This window comes from Oncorhynchus tshawytscha, linkage group LG03 (genome assembly GCF_018296145.1).
Source record: "Oncorhynchus tshawytscha isolate Ot180627B linkage group LG03, Otsh_v2.0, whole genome shotgun sequence".
Taxonomy (NCBI): Eukaryota; Metazoa; Chordata; class Actinopteri; order Salmoniformes; family Salmonidae; genus Oncorhynchus; species Oncorhynchus tshawytscha.
Genome location: NC_056431.1, coordinates 41983646 through 41999435, shown reverse-complemented (window position 1 = coordinate 41999435; position 15790 = coordinate 41983646). Strand labels below are relative to the sequence as shown.

The 15790-nt window shown below is 44.8% G+C and overlaps 2 protein-coding genes across 11 annotated transcripts in view; both read right to left on the bottom strand.

Moving 5' to 3' along the window:
• Nucleotides 1-1426: 1426 nt before the first annotated feature.
• Nucleotides 1427-3889, bottom strand: LOC112235846 (death-associated protein-like 1-A). Its single transcript, XM_024404384.2, has 4 exons — nucleotides 3608-3889; nucleotides 2467-2566; nucleotides 2207-2270; nucleotides 1427-1976 (listed from the first exon to the last, which is right to left on the bottom strand). Exons 1-4 carry the CDS (start codon nucleotides 3672-3674, stop codon nucleotides 1851-1853), a joined length of 357 nt encoding a protein of 118 aa, XP_024260152.1. The 5' UTR covers nucleotides 3675-3889; the 3' UTR covers nucleotides 1427-1850.
• Nucleotides 3890-4511: 622 nt separating this feature from the next.
• LOC112235792 (plakophilin-4) overlaps nucleotides 4512-15790 on the bottom strand; it is a 129209-nt gene continuing 117930 nt past the window's right edge. For 6 of the 10 annotated variants that reach the window (XM_024404333.2, XM_024404325.2, XM_024404341.2 and 3 more), the window contains 9 exons: nucleotides 13832-14023; nucleotides 13055-13228; nucleotides 12503-12653; nucleotides 11208-11400; nucleotides 10728-10812; nucleotides 7563-7683; nucleotides 7199-7330; nucleotides 6346-6419; nucleotides 4512-5619 (listed from right to left, as the gene is read on the bottom strand). In XM_024404333.2, coding sequence (XP_024260101.2) covers nucleotides 5365-5619; nucleotides 6346-6419; nucleotides 7199-7330; nucleotides 7563-7683; nucleotides 10728-10812; nucleotides 11208-11400; nucleotides 12503-12653; nucleotides 13055-13228; nucleotides 13832-14023 — 1377 coding nt within the window. In that variant the 3' untranslated portion in view covers nucleotides 4512-5364. The remainder of the gene's footprint in view (nucleotides 5620-6345; nucleotides 6420-7198; nucleotides 7331-7562; nucleotides 7684-10727; nucleotides 10813-11207; nucleotides 11401-12502; nucleotides 12654-13054; nucleotides 13229-13831; nucleotides 14024-15790) is intronic. The other 4 variants (XM_024404372.2, XM_024404350.2, XM_024404320.2 and 1 more) reach the window with 3 other exon arrangements.

Below are 15790 nucleotides of genomic sequence, written 5' to 3'. Positions count from 1 at the left end.
GTTATATTAGGCATTGTTTTCATATTGTTTATAACAATGTCATTCCTATAATTATTTTCTTGAACAGAAATGTTTTATTAAAATATAACAGAATATGATTAAGAAACAGCACATATTTTGGTTACATCTCTCCTCAACTCCTCCTCCCCTGTGTGAGGCAAGGTTATTGTTGGACTCATGTTTTCTCAGCAGTACAGCAGATGTCATAGAAGCAATCAACCCTGTCAGATGGCTGGGAAGTCATTGCCAGGGAAATGCACCGTCTGTCTGCAGCTTAGCAGACCACCAACCACTCCATCCCTCAACTAGAGACTGAGGCCTCAGAATTACATACACAGATGGTACCAAAGGCTTGAGTGAACATTGAGCACCACAGAGATTTAGGTCTGCATGGTATCTCAATGTTATTAATATGATATCTATCCTCCAGTCTCCTTGTTATGAATGCACAGGTAACTAGCCCGAATCCCAACGGATCAAAAAGCCTCATAGGCTGAAGGAGAGAACAAAGCGAGTGCCTTCGCATATTCTGTCCAACCTCACCAGCTGCTGGAATAGAATCCGGCGAAGACTGCCAATTGTTGTAAAACATTTGTTTCCTGCGTTATGCTACTACTGGCTACCACCATCTTGCAAAATAGCAGGTTAGTATGGCCTAGTATTTCCCAGTGTGCCATAAAAGGCTTTTACTGGCACGGACTTCTTTGCCACAAAGACAGGCAACAAAAGATGAAATAAGCTAGGAGCCTGAAAAGTGAACCCCAAAATGAACATTTGTGATGAGTGGGGCACTACTCAGGTTTGTCAGACAAAGTGTCCCCAGATACTGTTGGCTCTGGCAGAAGTACTCACAATTCAGCACTTGGCTGGGTTCATCCTCACAACAGGGGATCTTTTGTGAGGGCTCTATAAGAGATGTCGACACATGCAGAGAACTCCCCCCCCCCAAAGAGGCAGAGTTCAAAGACACTCTGCTGTGGGTTAGTTTCTGTGGAAACACCAGGACACTGGCATACTGCTGGCAGAGACGTACTGAGACATGCCACAGTATGTTTCACTCTCAGGAAATACTGCATAGTACTATGAAATGGTGTAGATAGTGATGTCCAATATGCATGTGGAAGAGCAGTTCCCATCAATATACTAGACAAGCAAGTCAGAAAATACCTCATAATGACAGGGGAAATGGACTCAAAGACCCTGGTTTTCCTAGGTGTTAAACATCCATGATAAAGCTTTTAAAAAAGCAACAACAAAAAAATCCATCTCCTTCAAGCTAACAGGAGTTAGTTGTCGCCACCCTCAGGTCATTACAAAATTTGCAGTATGAAAAAGCAACACTTTCAACAGAACAATTCATTAATTGCATTTTATTTAATCATGTGAATCTAGAAGTAACCATAAAAAAAGACAAAAAGACAAAATGTTTAATGCCATGCAGTTTTTTTTATTCAAGCTTCTCACTATGAAAACATTCAATGACAAAAGTCAGTCATCCAACTTTTACCCACTTATGCAACATACCATTTCTAAAATGCCCACCATCTGTGCCTTTAGTTCACAGGATGTCTCATTCATACATTTTTTTTAAGGCACAGTAAGTGCTGGTTTGGAATAAGCTGAAAACCCACCGTATCCCTGCAAAGCTACACTTTCTCACCTAAAAGTAGCAAAGTCACAAATTGCAACTAATTAAAAGCCAAATTGGTTCTACATTAAATCAAGAAAGTTAAACATGAAAGTATTTTCTGATATCTCATGTCGGTCCCCTCATGCATATAACGAACACATCCTGTTGGTCTTTCACAGACGACTTCAAGTTTCCCCTCGGGCAACTTCAACACGCTGCTTCAGAACTTTTTGGGTTGCTGGATGCAGAAGCTGGACTTGAAAGCTGGCGAGTGTGCCTTCTCCATAGCAGGTCTGAGTCTGCTGTGTTTCACACTTACTGGGGTCTCTGGGAAGTCATGTCCCAACTGAAACAATGAGGACATCTTATAAAATCATGGCTTACCAAGCAATCCAGAGGAGACCATTTTACTATGCAAATCTGAAGAAGCTAGGCTACGAGTAAAGTGTTTAGACTTGCATGATCATTACAAATGAAGACACACACCACCCCCTCCCCCCACCCCCATCTAAACCTGCTTTTTGGCCAACCCTTGTGGGACTGATGCAGCCATCATTATAAGTCAGATATCCTTACCTTGTCAAGTGTTCCTGACATCAAGACACTGATTTGCTGCATTCTGCTGGAGGTGGCTGCAGATCTAGAACAGTATTACATGTTTAACGACAAACATTGCATTTAAGGGTTTTCCTGATGCGCTCTCAATGTTAAAAACATTTGAGCACAATCAGAGCTCTGTAAATGACGAGACCCTGTATTTGGGAGTATTGGGTCGTTGTCATTTGGCACCAAATAGAATAAAAAACTAAAACAGGGAGGGGCTAACTGAACTGTACCTGGGTTTGGGAACTTTGTGTTCCCTCTCTGGGTTCACATGGTGGGTGGCATGACTCTCCTCACAGCTTTTCTTGACCACTCGTTTCCCTCCAGCCTTCACTGTGGTGCCAGAGTGGATCCGTTTAAAATAGGTGAAAATATATTAAATGACATACTCATTCTTTGCAAATCCAGAATTGAATGCAATTTGGAAAGTTATACAACTTCCTGAACTTGGTCATGAAGGAGTTAAAACTATTCAGTTACTGTAAGACAAAACTAAAACAACTTCAGGTTATAATGTCTTGGAATTTTGCCATTATACAATGAGATTTTGGGAGTGTCAGTGTTGGAAGAAGAAAGTTGGCAGTGAGAAGAGAGTTCAGCATTGTTGTTTCTTTTCCTCTGACTTGCTATAGGCAGGTTTAATCAAAAGAGTCTACTTTACCCACATCCTGTCAAAGCAAAAATCGCTTTGATGTTCTAGAATGCCCCCAAACAACGTGCAACTCAGAAATAATTACATTTGTACTGTGCAAAGAATCTCTTTGAGGGACCGGTATCAAGCAGGGCAAAACTGATCCAGAAATCACTCCTACTCAGAGACACCTATGGCCCCAGAATGTATTTTCTGGGACATCTGCACGTCACACCAGTATGCAATAGGCAACTCGTGGGCCAGGTCCAAAAACCAAAGATATGTGGACATGCAAACATCCCGTCAATTAGCATTTTAATAATAGTTTGAGTAGGAGTATTTGGACTCAAAATCCCCATACATAAGCACAAATCTGCAGGGGATATTCACTTAACTATATGGACAGTGTTGGCCTGTCCCTTGCGTGCAGCTTAGAGCACAGAATGTACCATGTTTGCACAATAAACTATGCACCGATGCAATTTTCATCACGCATCGTAACGGGGGAAAAAACATCATAGTAGCGTGCGTTCCAACATTGTCGCCAACCAATGTTTTTACAAGATTGTAACAATGTTTGCATGCGACAAGGTCAGGCCTATATTGTAAATGCACGGAATGTAAACCTCACTTACCACCTCGAAAAAGCAAACCAGACATTACATCGAACACATTTTTGGACAAAGAAAATATGCACAACTTGATGCAAATTACGAATTAATATGAACAAGTCACCACCATACCTGCTGGAGGATGGCCAGCCTTCAATTCAGGACTCTCTCTCACTCCAGATTTAGATAGTTGCACCATTCTCGATTTCTGAACAACAATAACAGCACACAAAGTACTACAACGCCCACTTTATACTGCTGAAAGGCAAATGACTTAGTTTACGCAGGAAGCGAGCATCAGCAGCATGAGGCTGCAGCAGACTCATGTATTCCACATGAGTGAACCAGAAATATGGAGTGAACAGTTTCAACAACTTGCATGTTCTATCCATTCAGTGTATAGATCGGCGCATTCGTGTGCATGGTGCTCATTGAAGATGTTCATGATCTAATCCTACTTCTTATCTACCTCCAGCCACGCCCCTTTTGTTTTCAGATCTGAATTTCAACGGAATAGATGTAAGCAATATGGTGATGGTAGTGTGAATTTACACATCACTATCTGACTTTTTAAAGATCTGTACATTATCCAGGACCAAGCGTACAGGGAGGGGCTAGAGATATTTTCATGAACTCATCTCTCATTTAGCTTAGTGATAAATGCGTGATATTTATGTAATAAATTGTTTAAAACATTTTGAAAATAAAACTAACTTGATGTCCTGAAAAAAAAACCGATGCCTCCACTGTCTTTTTGTCACTTCTAACAACTTTCATAAGTGTATCTGGAAAGGTCTTTAGTCCGTTTATGAAATATGACGAAGAAAATGCTGTGTCTGGTCATTCTATCATGTTGGTGTTTGTCCCAAATGACACCCTATTCTTTATATAGTGCACTACATTTGACCAGAGACCTATGTAAAGAATAGGGTGCCATTTTATTAGGGACGTTTTGTTGTCTTCTTTTTCTACTGAAATCATTGGATGTATGCAAAGAGGAGAGGATGAGGAAGCATAGGGAGGAGTTGTAGAGCTCTTCATGGACCAAATGTTCACATTTATTTCTGTTGGTTGTTGTGCACAGAAAATGTCAGCGAACTATCGATGAAAGATCCAAGACAGAGAATGGAAAAATAAAGAGAATATCTTTCAAAGTCACAAAAATGTCTGCAGTTACACAATTCATTTAAAAAACAAAAGTGAACTTTTATTATCGTTGCATGTTTGTGTTATGATGCCATCTTTTCCCTCATCCCTTTATTTCTTCATTATTTATAGATCTATAATATAGATATATATTTGACATGGCACACCTCTTTTACCAGTGCTGATGAACGTAAACCAGGTGGCATTTTTTCTGTATTTACAATAAAATGAAGGAAATGTACAAGACTCCATGGCATACACAATCTCAACATTAAGAACAAATACAATTTGATCCCTCTGTACAAACTAACATCTTTAGGTTACAACACTTTTTTTTTTTACAGATATGAGTTCATGATCCATTTTTGCCTACGAACATACACATTCCCCCTTCTGACTCTTTACCGCAAACCTTTCGTCACATAACCCACACCTTCACCATGCTACCACAGCTACAGGTTTCCAAAAGAAAAAGTAACATCTAGACAGAGCAGACTCACGATAATGTCCAGTGCCGCCCGCCCCGAACACACCCACTGCTCTTCTTTTTAAAAAAACAACACATTCCTTGGTTTCCTTCTTTCTTTGGTTAACATTCCATTTCTCCATCTGCCATCTGCCATCTGCCATCTGCCATCTGCCATCGCGTCGATCTCCACATTCAGATCCACATTTTCAAAAACAAACACACAAGTAAAAGTTCATGGAAGAGTTCATCTGTCGGGGATTCCAAGATGGAGTCCCTATACCCAGGAATCTGGCGAACCTGGGTACTGATCCGCCCTGTAGGAAGGCCTCCGGGTGGTGGAGTAAAAGTCCACGTAGTTCGTGGTGGATTTGAGTCCGTGACCGTGCGACTTAGAGCTATAGTCTGCCGTGGGGGGGAAGCTGACCACTTCCTCCACGTAGGGGTCATCGTAGCCGTGTGGAGACTGCAGGTACATTCTGTAGGTGTCGTAGTTCCGCCTGCTCGGCTCCTCAGTGTAGTACATCTGCTGCTGTGGAGACAAGAGAAGCAACACAATCAGATCGGTCTATGTCAAATACAGGAAAATATCTACTTTCAACTGTCCGATGGGAGAAAAGGATGAGAAATAGTTTGTTGATTCAAACGTATTACAACTTTGTGTATCAAAATTCACGCTGTGTGGCTGTCTAGCTGAACAAAGTTGGTTGTAACGAGTGGTGGCCGGTGGCTCTTTAAAATCGGAGGACAGGCTCCAAGTAATGGCCGGAAAATAATTAATGGAATGTTATCAAACGTCAAAGAAATGGTTTCCGTGCGTTTGAAACCATTCCATTAACTCCATCCTTTCCGTTATTATGAGACGTCCTTCCTTCACTAGCCTCCTTTGGGTATAATATCCTGACCGTCTATTTCCTGTCTAGTCAGAGACGGGTAGAGGGAGGAGAGGAGGGCACAAAGATCCCTCCTCTTGGGTGTTATCCGAGTGGGCACACAGGGACGTGTCCACACTGTGACAGGTGCCTGTGATGCACCCACTGCCGCCCAGCCCATCCCTATTACAGCAGTCACATTCACTCTCGCTCACACAATGACTGATGTGTTGGACGTCTCCCAACTCTCTCATTCACCCACACTATAATATGTGTCAGTCTCCTTCCATTAGTGTAGCGGAGCGAACCAGCCGCCTGCACCGGCGCAGGGAAAGATAGGGATGTTCGACCAGAAGGGATTGATTTAGAGTCTGTATTGAATTTACCTGTGCTCTTCTGGGGTCCTCTCTTGTCGGTGAGGAGTAGGACCCGACATAATATGGTGATGGCTTTCCAGACCCTGGAAGAGAAATTAACAAGATAATGGTATAACTAAATATTGCCATGAACATAAATGTTGTTACCGTGCAATACTACTCCAGGGAGTGTTGCTGGGTAGCCAGGCAGAAGGTTAGGCAGGGAGGCTGCAGCTTCCCCAGCTCTGTTTACTCTGCCGTCTCAGCACCCCATTGAGGGCCCTCCATCTGGCAGCGGCCATTGTTAGTTGCCCTGAGGAAGAGTAGGGCTACTTCCCAAATGGCACCCTTTTTCCATATATAGTGCACTACTCTAGACCAGGGCTCTGGTCAAAAGTAGTGCAGTATATAGGGAATAGGGTGCCATTTTGGGAAGTAGCCCTACTCTTCCTCAGGGCAACTAACAATGGCCGCTTTGTAGTGGCTGCTGAGCCGAGTTGCTCACAATGCAGGCGGACCAGCCACTATATTGCTCAGCAGACCCACTTATACGCAACAAAGAGGCTCAAGTGCTCTTTTGAACTACCGACCGTCTAAGAGCCTCCAGCTCCCAATAAGGATGATAAGAAAAACAGGGAGGTAGGGGATAGCTAGCGGAGAGCTAGGGGAGATCTAGGGGAGTGCTAGGGGAGAGGGGGCATGGAATGGGAGTGGTGAGATGGATTACGCCCTACATAGAGGCAGAAAGGCCCTAGGGGATACTTTGATCACGGTCTGGTGCACATGGCTGATAAGTTTTCAATCAAATTCCAACATCTCAACCGATACGCTGTTTTTTTTATGGCCGATTTTTGTGTGATAATTCTCTATGCTCATTGTTTACCTGTATATTGGTATTTATGTACATTGTTGTCCCCTTGGTTTTTATAAAATTGCATAGTTGACTGTGCCCTGTGATAATCAGAACGGTGTTCTTTGATTCCCAGCATTGCAGGAGAGGAGGTTGCACTGCCAGCTGTGGAGAACACAACATGGAGGTCAAAACAACGAAACGTTGAATTGAAACGCATTTGTGTCCTTATCTAAGGGCTATGTCACCAACGGCTCCTCATTTCCAATCTAGTGTATTACTTTTGAAAAGAGCCCTGTGGGCCCTGGTCAAAAGTAGTGCACTAGGCCCCCTAGGGAATAGATTGCCATTTGGGACGTAGCCTTAGGTGAATGATCGTCTACGTAGCTAGGCTGACCTCCTGACTGGTTGACCGGTGACATCTGTATGGTGCTGGTAGGGAGGGTTGGCTGAGACTTGAATCTGTCGCGCTCTAGAGTAGACACGGGCGTAATGAAGTGGTGTTGGTTCCATCCGTCCTGAAGACCAGCAGAGAAAGGAAACCGTGTTAGTATGAGCCACAGAGACCTGGGGTGCGTCACAATCATATTTCCTTTCTCCTGAAGTGTACACTCCTTCACTACACTCCCACAAACCTAAAAGCATTGGGCTAATGGAAGTTTACCCATATTTCTTACACCAGTAATTTCCTTTAAATGAAGGGAAGTGAACAAATCGAATAGAAATGTAATGGTTGCATTCACATATTTAACAGATGGTATTGTGGGTGTAGTGAAATGCTTGTGTTCCTATCACCAACAGTGCAATAATATCTAACAATTCACAACAATACACACATCTAAAAGTAAAAGAATGGAATCAAGAAATACAGAAATATTAAGATGAGTGGCCAGACGAAAGCCACCTCAGTAAAAGGCACCCGACAGCCCACTTGGAGTTTGCCAAAAGGCACCTAAAGGACTCTCAGACCATGAGAAACGAGATTCTCTGGTCTGATGAAACCAAGATTGAACGCTTTTGCCTGAATGCCAACTGGAGGAAACCTGGCACCATCCCTACGTGAAGCATGGTGGTGGCAGCATCATGCTGTGGGGATGAATTCCAGCGGTAGGGACTGGTAGACTAGTCAGGATCGAGGGAAAGATGAACAGAGCAGTACAGAGAGATTCTTGATGAAAACCTGCTCCAGAGTGCTCAAGACCTCAGACTGGGGTGAAGGTTCACCTTCCAACAGGACAACGACGCTAAGCACACAGCCAAGACAACGCAGGAGAGCTTCAGGACAAGTCTCTGAATGTCCTTGAGTGGCCCAGCCAGACTTGAACCCAATCAAACATCTCTGGAACGACCTGAAAATTTGAGAAACCCTCCAAATACAGGTGTACCAAGCTTGTAGCGTCATACTAAAGGATGTAATCGCTGCCAGACGTGCTTCAACAAAGTACTGAGTAAAAGGTCTGAATATTTATTTAAAATGTACATTTTAAAAAACAAAAACATTATGCGGTATTGTGCGTAGATTAATGAGGAAAAATGTTAACGTAATCAATTTTAGAACAAGGCGGTAACTTAACAAAATGTGGAAAAAGGGTACGGGTCTGAACATTTTCCGAATGCACTGTATACTGTGATTGGAAGTATAGACATTATGGACAGTATGTGAATAGAATATGTTGTATTTCTGTAGAATATGTAGGATAGAATAGGATATGTACAGCAAGGGTGGAATAGGATGGCATTGACTAGAATACAGTATTATACACATGAAATGTAATGTAAACATTATTAAAGTGACCAGTGTTCCATGTCTATGTACAGTTGAAGTCGGAAGTTTACATACACTTAGGTTGGAGTCATTAAAACTCGTTTTTCAACCATTCCACACATTCCTTGTTAACAAACTCTAGTTTAGGCAAGTCTGTTAGTTCATCTACTTTGTGCATGACACAAGTCATTTTTCCAACAATTGTTTACAGACAGATTAGTTCACTTATAATTCACTGTATCACAATACCAGTGGGTCAGAAGTTTACATATGCCTTTAAACAGCTTGGAAAATTCCAGAAAATGATGTCATGGATTTAAAAGCTTCTGATAGGCCTTGAAATACACCCACCGTCAATTAGCCTACCTTCAAACTCAGTGCCTCTTTGCTTGATATCATGGGAAAATCAAAATAATTCAGCAAAGACCTCAGAAAAAATAATTGTAGACCCCCACAAGTCTGGTTCATCCTTGGGACCAATTTCCAAATGCCTGAAAGTACCACGTTCGTCTGTACAAGCAATAGTACGCAAGTATAAACATCATGGGACCACGCAGACGTCATACCGCTCAGGAAGGTGACGCATTCTGTCTCCTAGAGATGAACGTGCTTTGGTGAGAAAAGTGCAAATCAATCCCAGAAAAACAGCAAAGGACCTTGTGAAGATGCTGGAGGAAACAGTTGCAAAAGTCCTATATCGACATAACCTGAAAAGGCCACTCAGCAAGGAAGAAGCCACTGCTCCAAAACCGCCATAAAAAACACAGATTAAGGTTTGCAACTGCACATGGGGACAAAGATCGTACTTTTTGGAGAAATGTCCTCTGGTCTGATGAAACAAAAATAGAACTGTTTGACCATCCTTATATTTGAAGGAAAGGGGGGCTTGCAAAACGAAGAACACCATCCCAACCTTGAAACACGGGGATGGCAGCATGTTGTGGGGTGCTTCGCTGCAGGAGGGACTGGTGCACTTCACAAAATAGATGGCGTCATGAGGAAGGAAAATTGTGTGGAAATATTGAAGCAACATCTCAAGACATCAGGAAGTTCAAGCTTGGTCGCAAATGGGTCTTCCAAATGGACAATGACCCCAACATTCTTCCAAAGTTGTCAGTCAAGGTATTGGAGTGTCCATCACATAGCCCTGACCTCAATCCTATAGATAATTTGAGGGCAGAGCTAAATAAGTGTATGTGCAAGGAGGCCCACAAACCTGACACGGTTACACCAGCTCTGTCAGGAGGAATGGGACAAAATTCACCCAGCTTACTGTAGGAAGCTTGTGGAAGGCTACCTGAAATGTTTGACCCAAGTTAAACAATTTAAAGGCAATGCTACCAAATACTAATTGAGTGTATGTAAACTTCTGACCCACTGGGAATGTGATGAAAGAAATAAAAGCTGAAATAGATCACTCTCTCTACTATTATTCTGACACTTCACATTCTTAAAATAAAGTGGTGATCCTAAGTGACCTAAGACAGAGGATTTTTACTAGGATTAAACAATTCCTGAATTGTGAAAAACAGATTTTAAATGTATTTGGCTAAGGTGTATGTAAACTTCCCGACTTCAACTGTACACAGGGCAGCATCCTCTAAGGTGCAGGGTTCAGTAACCGGGTGGTAGCTGGATAGTGACAGTGACCAAGTTCAGGGCAGGGTACTGGGTAGAGGCCGGTTAGTGATGGCTATTTAACAGTCTGATGTGCACACTTTGGCAGGAAGGAGAGATCATTGAGACGTATCCCTACTGTAGGTGGCCTCCTCATCCCAACCCTGGTCCTTCTCTTACCTTCTTATAGATAGTTCTTAGGTCTCTGTACTGCCAGAGTGTGTTGAGGACCTGAGCGGCAGCTTTCACCACCTTCATGGAGTACCTTTTAGGGACAGAGAGACACGCGTCACAACACGTTACCACTGAGAATTTAGAACCACGGCCTCTTAGGGATCGGTGGCAAATACATGACATATTGCATGTTTCTGTGATAGAAAAACGTGTCTACAACCGTCCTCGAGAATCTCGCCTTAGATCATTCTGAGGTGTGCATGTCTCTTCTTAGACTCTCCATGTGCATCCCAAATGACGCCCTATTCCGCATAGAGTATAATGCACTACGTTTGACCAGACCCTCTCTTCCTTGTATGTTTTTTCCCCCTTCCCATAATACTCTGATCAAAAGTAATGCACTATAAAGAGAATCCGATGCCATTTAGGACGCAATGCAGACTGTCTTACAAGCAGCCGAAGGCAGCCTCCCCCCCTTTCCCTTACCTCTCTCCCCTGCCCTTGGTGATGTTGAACAGCTTCTCGATGCCGCCCGTGTCGGCCAGTGCCTTGGCGTTCTCCATGTTCTTGCTGGTGACCTCGTGCAGGGTGCAGCAGATGGCCGCCACCGTCTCGTCAGAGAGCAGGGAGGTGTCGCCCCCAGGGAGACGGTTCACCAGGTCCCTCATCGCATACTTCCCTGGGAGGGAGGGAGGGTACTGCTTATGTATGTACTGTACTTGCAACTTCTGTTATAAATTGACCATCTAGATTATGGCAAGGTTTCTTTATAAGCTGATTCTAGCTGTCATCCTCACCTTCACATACATTATGTTCTATTTGAATTTTTTTTTGCTAAAATGATAGCTACACCTTCAACTAAAACGCCACAGAGAGAGAAAGACAAACGGAAACAAAGAGACATTCATTGGATTTGTGTCCCACGTAATGTATTTGTACGACAGATTCCTTTCTCTAGGGCCGTGTAAGAGTACACAGTGTACTTTTTACATTGCGGATGCTACATGAGTTCAGCTCGAGTTGTACTTCCACAGCCAACCATGTGGCGTTCCATAGTGCTAGTAGCCCCCCAAGGGTCTACACCTACAGATCCTACAAACCATTGCCCTGCCCCCTCCTCCCCGCGACTCCTTCCGAGACTCCTTCCGAAGAGAAATCCCTCCATAGTACCCTCTCCACACAGCCCCTTCACCCCCCCATGACCTCGCCCCTCTACCCCATGACCTCTCCCAGGCTAAAGGCTCTGCTGGCTCAGCCTCGCTGGAACGCAAACTCATTATTTCCATAGCAGCTAGCCCATAACAACCCTGAAAAGGGGTGATTTCACGAAAAACAAGGAATTTGGGGATGCAATTTAAGTGCGGCAATCTGGGCAGTTAGATGAGTAAGCAAGCGCTCGCAACTCTTCTAGTTCTACTTCATTTTGAACCTCTAATTTCCCATCATCTCTTGCCTTTTTCATACTCTGTAATGCTGCATAGCACATGTAGGTAAACCAGTATATAGTGCTGGTCTTTATTTATTTGCTCTGTGCTTGTGTAGCACATGTACATAGCCTACTGTACTGGTGGGTTGCGTTCCCCCCTACTACATTGCAGATGCATTGGAACAACCAATTGTTGTGCGCCACGTCGTCGACTGCACAGTCGGGATCAAATTGTTATATTATAGGACGTGGTGAGCAGATACGATAAACACCTATCCACGTGTTGAGAGACCTGGCAGTCAGCCTGGAACGTGGCCCGGGTCATCACTTCACAGAGCCCGTGTTCGCTCCTCACCTATGAGCTCCTTGTTCCTGACATCCAGGGCCATGTTCCTCAGGGCGGTGGCCACAGAGCAGACCACCCTGTCGTTGTCCATCCTCAGCAGCTCCACCAGGATGGGCAGACCCTTCTCCTTGCGCACCGCCGCACGGATGTACGCCGCAAACTAGTACAGAGAAGACGTTTAAACTCTCCAACGCATCTCGACCCAAAAGTGTACACTTCAAGTTTCCAAGAAGGAAATGTGTTTTGCGGCAATTAGCACACAGTACATAGAAGACTTAAAAACATACATTGACTTCACCTATAAATGACAATTGACAGTTCCCATTTAAAAATGGTTGCCTTCATACATCTAAGAAACCATACCTGTTACACAGGGGGAAAAGAACATTCAATAGAGCAGTGTTCCTGTCATATCCTCTCCTGGGTGCTGTGTTGACTGTGTCCCAAAATGGCACCCTATTCCCTATATAGCGCACTACCTCTGACCAGCCCTGGTCAGAAGTAGTGCGCTATATATATGGAATAGGGTGCCATTCAGGACGCACTGTGTGTACTATATACCTTCCAGTTCCCAGCAGACAGGTTCTGTAAGGAGCCCGCTGAGCCCTCCAGAGTGGCAGGGTTGGAGCTCTCGGCCAGCATGGTCAGGTAGGGCTTCACCACGGCTGGGTGCCACAACATCTCCGCCCCCTTGGGGGACTTGGAGAAGCCAGGGATGGGGCCCACTCCGTCCCACTGAGAACACATGATCACGACTAGAGGTTCTAATACAATGTTGACCATATACGATGACCGAGTACAGTGTTGAGGTTCAATTTAGATCAGGGGCTGTATGTGTCTCAGAGTAGGAGTGCTGCTCTAGGATCAGTTGAGTCGGTTTTAAGATCAGAATTAAACATATTATATGGACAGGAGATACCTGGTCCTAATTCAGCACTTCTGCTCTGAGATGTTTTGTGAATATGGGCTCCTAGAAGAGTTAAAGGAATAGTTAAAGGAATGACAGGCAGACTCCGTCTGATTCCGTCATGTTAGACAACAGATGGCGTGGAACGTAGACTCATCTCGCTACTAGACCACTGTTAATTAAAAAGAACATACATCTATAAATACACACACACACACACGTTTGACAAACATTTGGAGTGAACATTCACATTAAAGCCTGGAAAGTGACATTTCTGAGCTTGCCTGGAGTGAACATTCACTTTGGAGGCCTAGAAAGTGATATTTCCACCACTCAGATGGAAGTTGTGTCTATGGGCGCTGGTCAAAAGAAGGTGCATTACATAGGGTGCCGTTTGAGACTTAAGCGGTGTTCTTATTCCCCAAGCTTACCTGGTCTTCCTGGGAGCCCTTTTTCTTCTTCTTCTTCTTCCGGCCCCAGCAGCTGGATTCCACGTCCTTACTGGGAGACTCACTGCCCAGTAGACCGTCCAGCTCCTGAGCTCCCTGAAACCTTGACGGGGGCATCTCCAGCTCCAGGCGATACGACAGGTTCCTCAGAGTGCAAATACAGTTCTCCACAATCAAGAGAGAGAGAGAGAGAGAGAGAGAGAGAGAGAGAGAGAGAGGAGAGGCGGAGAGTCCTGTTAATCATTGAATGTTATTTGATTTATTTCATTGATTTAATATGTTTCTATACAACTACTTTGGCAATGTGTGCAGTAACACTTTCCATGCCAATAAAGCCTGAATTTGAGAGAGAATAGAGAAAGAATGAGTGAGAGAGAATAGAGATCATGAGAGTGAGCGAGAGAATAGAGAGCATGAGAGTGAGCGAGAATCGAGAGAAGAACGGCTCCTGACTTATAACTTTGTTTTTTTAATGTGCGAGATTGACACGATTAAATCAGTAAAAAATGTACAAGGTAATCAAATTGTACAACTGAAGAGCAACACAGGAGGAGAGGATTGGTCTTTTAACTCACTCTGTGTCAATCTTCATCGTGGTAGCTAGCCAAATTCAAATCCGTCAGCTAGCATACCGTCTAGCTCTAACTATTTACTGGTGGTAACCATAGCAACATGGCCACTGAGGCAGCGCTAGCAGCAACAGCAGAAACAGAGACTCCCCCTGTTCACAAAACTGGACTGTCACAAACCTGTTATTTTACACAGACCACACTACTGCCTGGCATACTGTAACCAGGCATTTCAGCTATACCACAAAGAAAGGCATCCGCAAGGGAAAGCAAATCCACATTTTTGAGGACAGCAATAAGGACCAGGAAAACAGGTTACTGACGGTAAACATGTACCAGAACGGCACTGTCATGGTCCAGGGCAGTGAGGCTGCACTCAGCTCTTTGTGCAGGACTTCCCCAAGGAAGATAGCGGAAAGCAAAATAGAAAAAGGACAGCACCCTGACCTCTCCCCTCACATCAGGCACCCCAACAGCAGGACTATCCTCTCCCCTCACCTCAGGCACCCCCAACAGCAGGACTATCCTCTCCCCTCACCTCAGGCACCCCAACAGCAGGACTATCCTCCCCCTGCCTACCTACAACCACCAGAGACAAGACCACACTACCATCAGCCTGCTGAGAGACAGGCTGGCTCTGTTAGAGGTATGGGTTACTGAGCTGAAGGAGCAGCCCCCCAGCTACACCACCTCCAGCCCAGACACAGAGCTTCTACAGGACCAGATCAACCAGTACAGGACCCAGCTGAAGAACTCTGTCCAGGAGCTGAGAGAGAGCCTTACCACAGCGCTGGAGGTGGTAAAGGCCACCATGAGGAGAGAGCCTTACCACAGCGCTGGAGGTGGTAAAGGCCACCATGAGGAGAGAGCCTTACCACAGCGCTGGAGGTGGTAAAGGCCACCATGAGGAGAGAGCCTTACCACAGCGCTGGAGGTGGTAAAGGCCACCATGAGGAGAGAGCCTTACCACAGCGCTGGAGGTGGTAAAGGCCACCATGAGGAGAGAGCCTTACCACAGCGCTGGAGGTGGTAAAGGCCACCATGAGAAGAGAGCCTTACCACAGCGCTGGAGGTGGTAAAGGCCACCATGAGGAGAGAGCTGAAGCAGGTAAAGGAGGAGATGGCAGTCATCAAGAGGGTGCTACAGCACAGAGAACAGACTTTAGAGACTCCTAGAGAGAAGCTGCAGCCCCTCACCACCCCTAACAACCCCACTGACCCAGCTTTACCCACAACCCCCCCATACCGACAACACTTTACCCACACCCCCAGTCAACGAGGCTCACATGGGGACACCTACTACAGAGAGAAGCTCTCTGGCCGCCCCTGACGCACCTCCACACACCGCTCCATGTTCACAGGCCCTGTGTAC

What these genes read in the sequence shown, in the direction of transcription:
- LOC112235846 (XM_024404384.2), bottom strand. Translation starts at nt 3,674, where the DNA reads ATGGTGCAACTATCTAAATCTGGAGTGAGAGAGAGTCCTGAATTGAAG. An exon ending in GGCTGGCCATCCTCCAGCAG is followed by an intron (nt 2,567 to 3,607) that starts GTATGGTGGTGA and finishes CTGGCACCACAG; the next exon opens with TGAAGGCTGGAGGGAAACGA. An exon ending in TGTCAGGAACACTTGACAAG is followed by an intron (nt 1,977 to 2,206) that starts GTAAGGATATCT and finishes TCATTGTTTCAG; the next exon opens with TTGGGACATGACTTCCCAGA.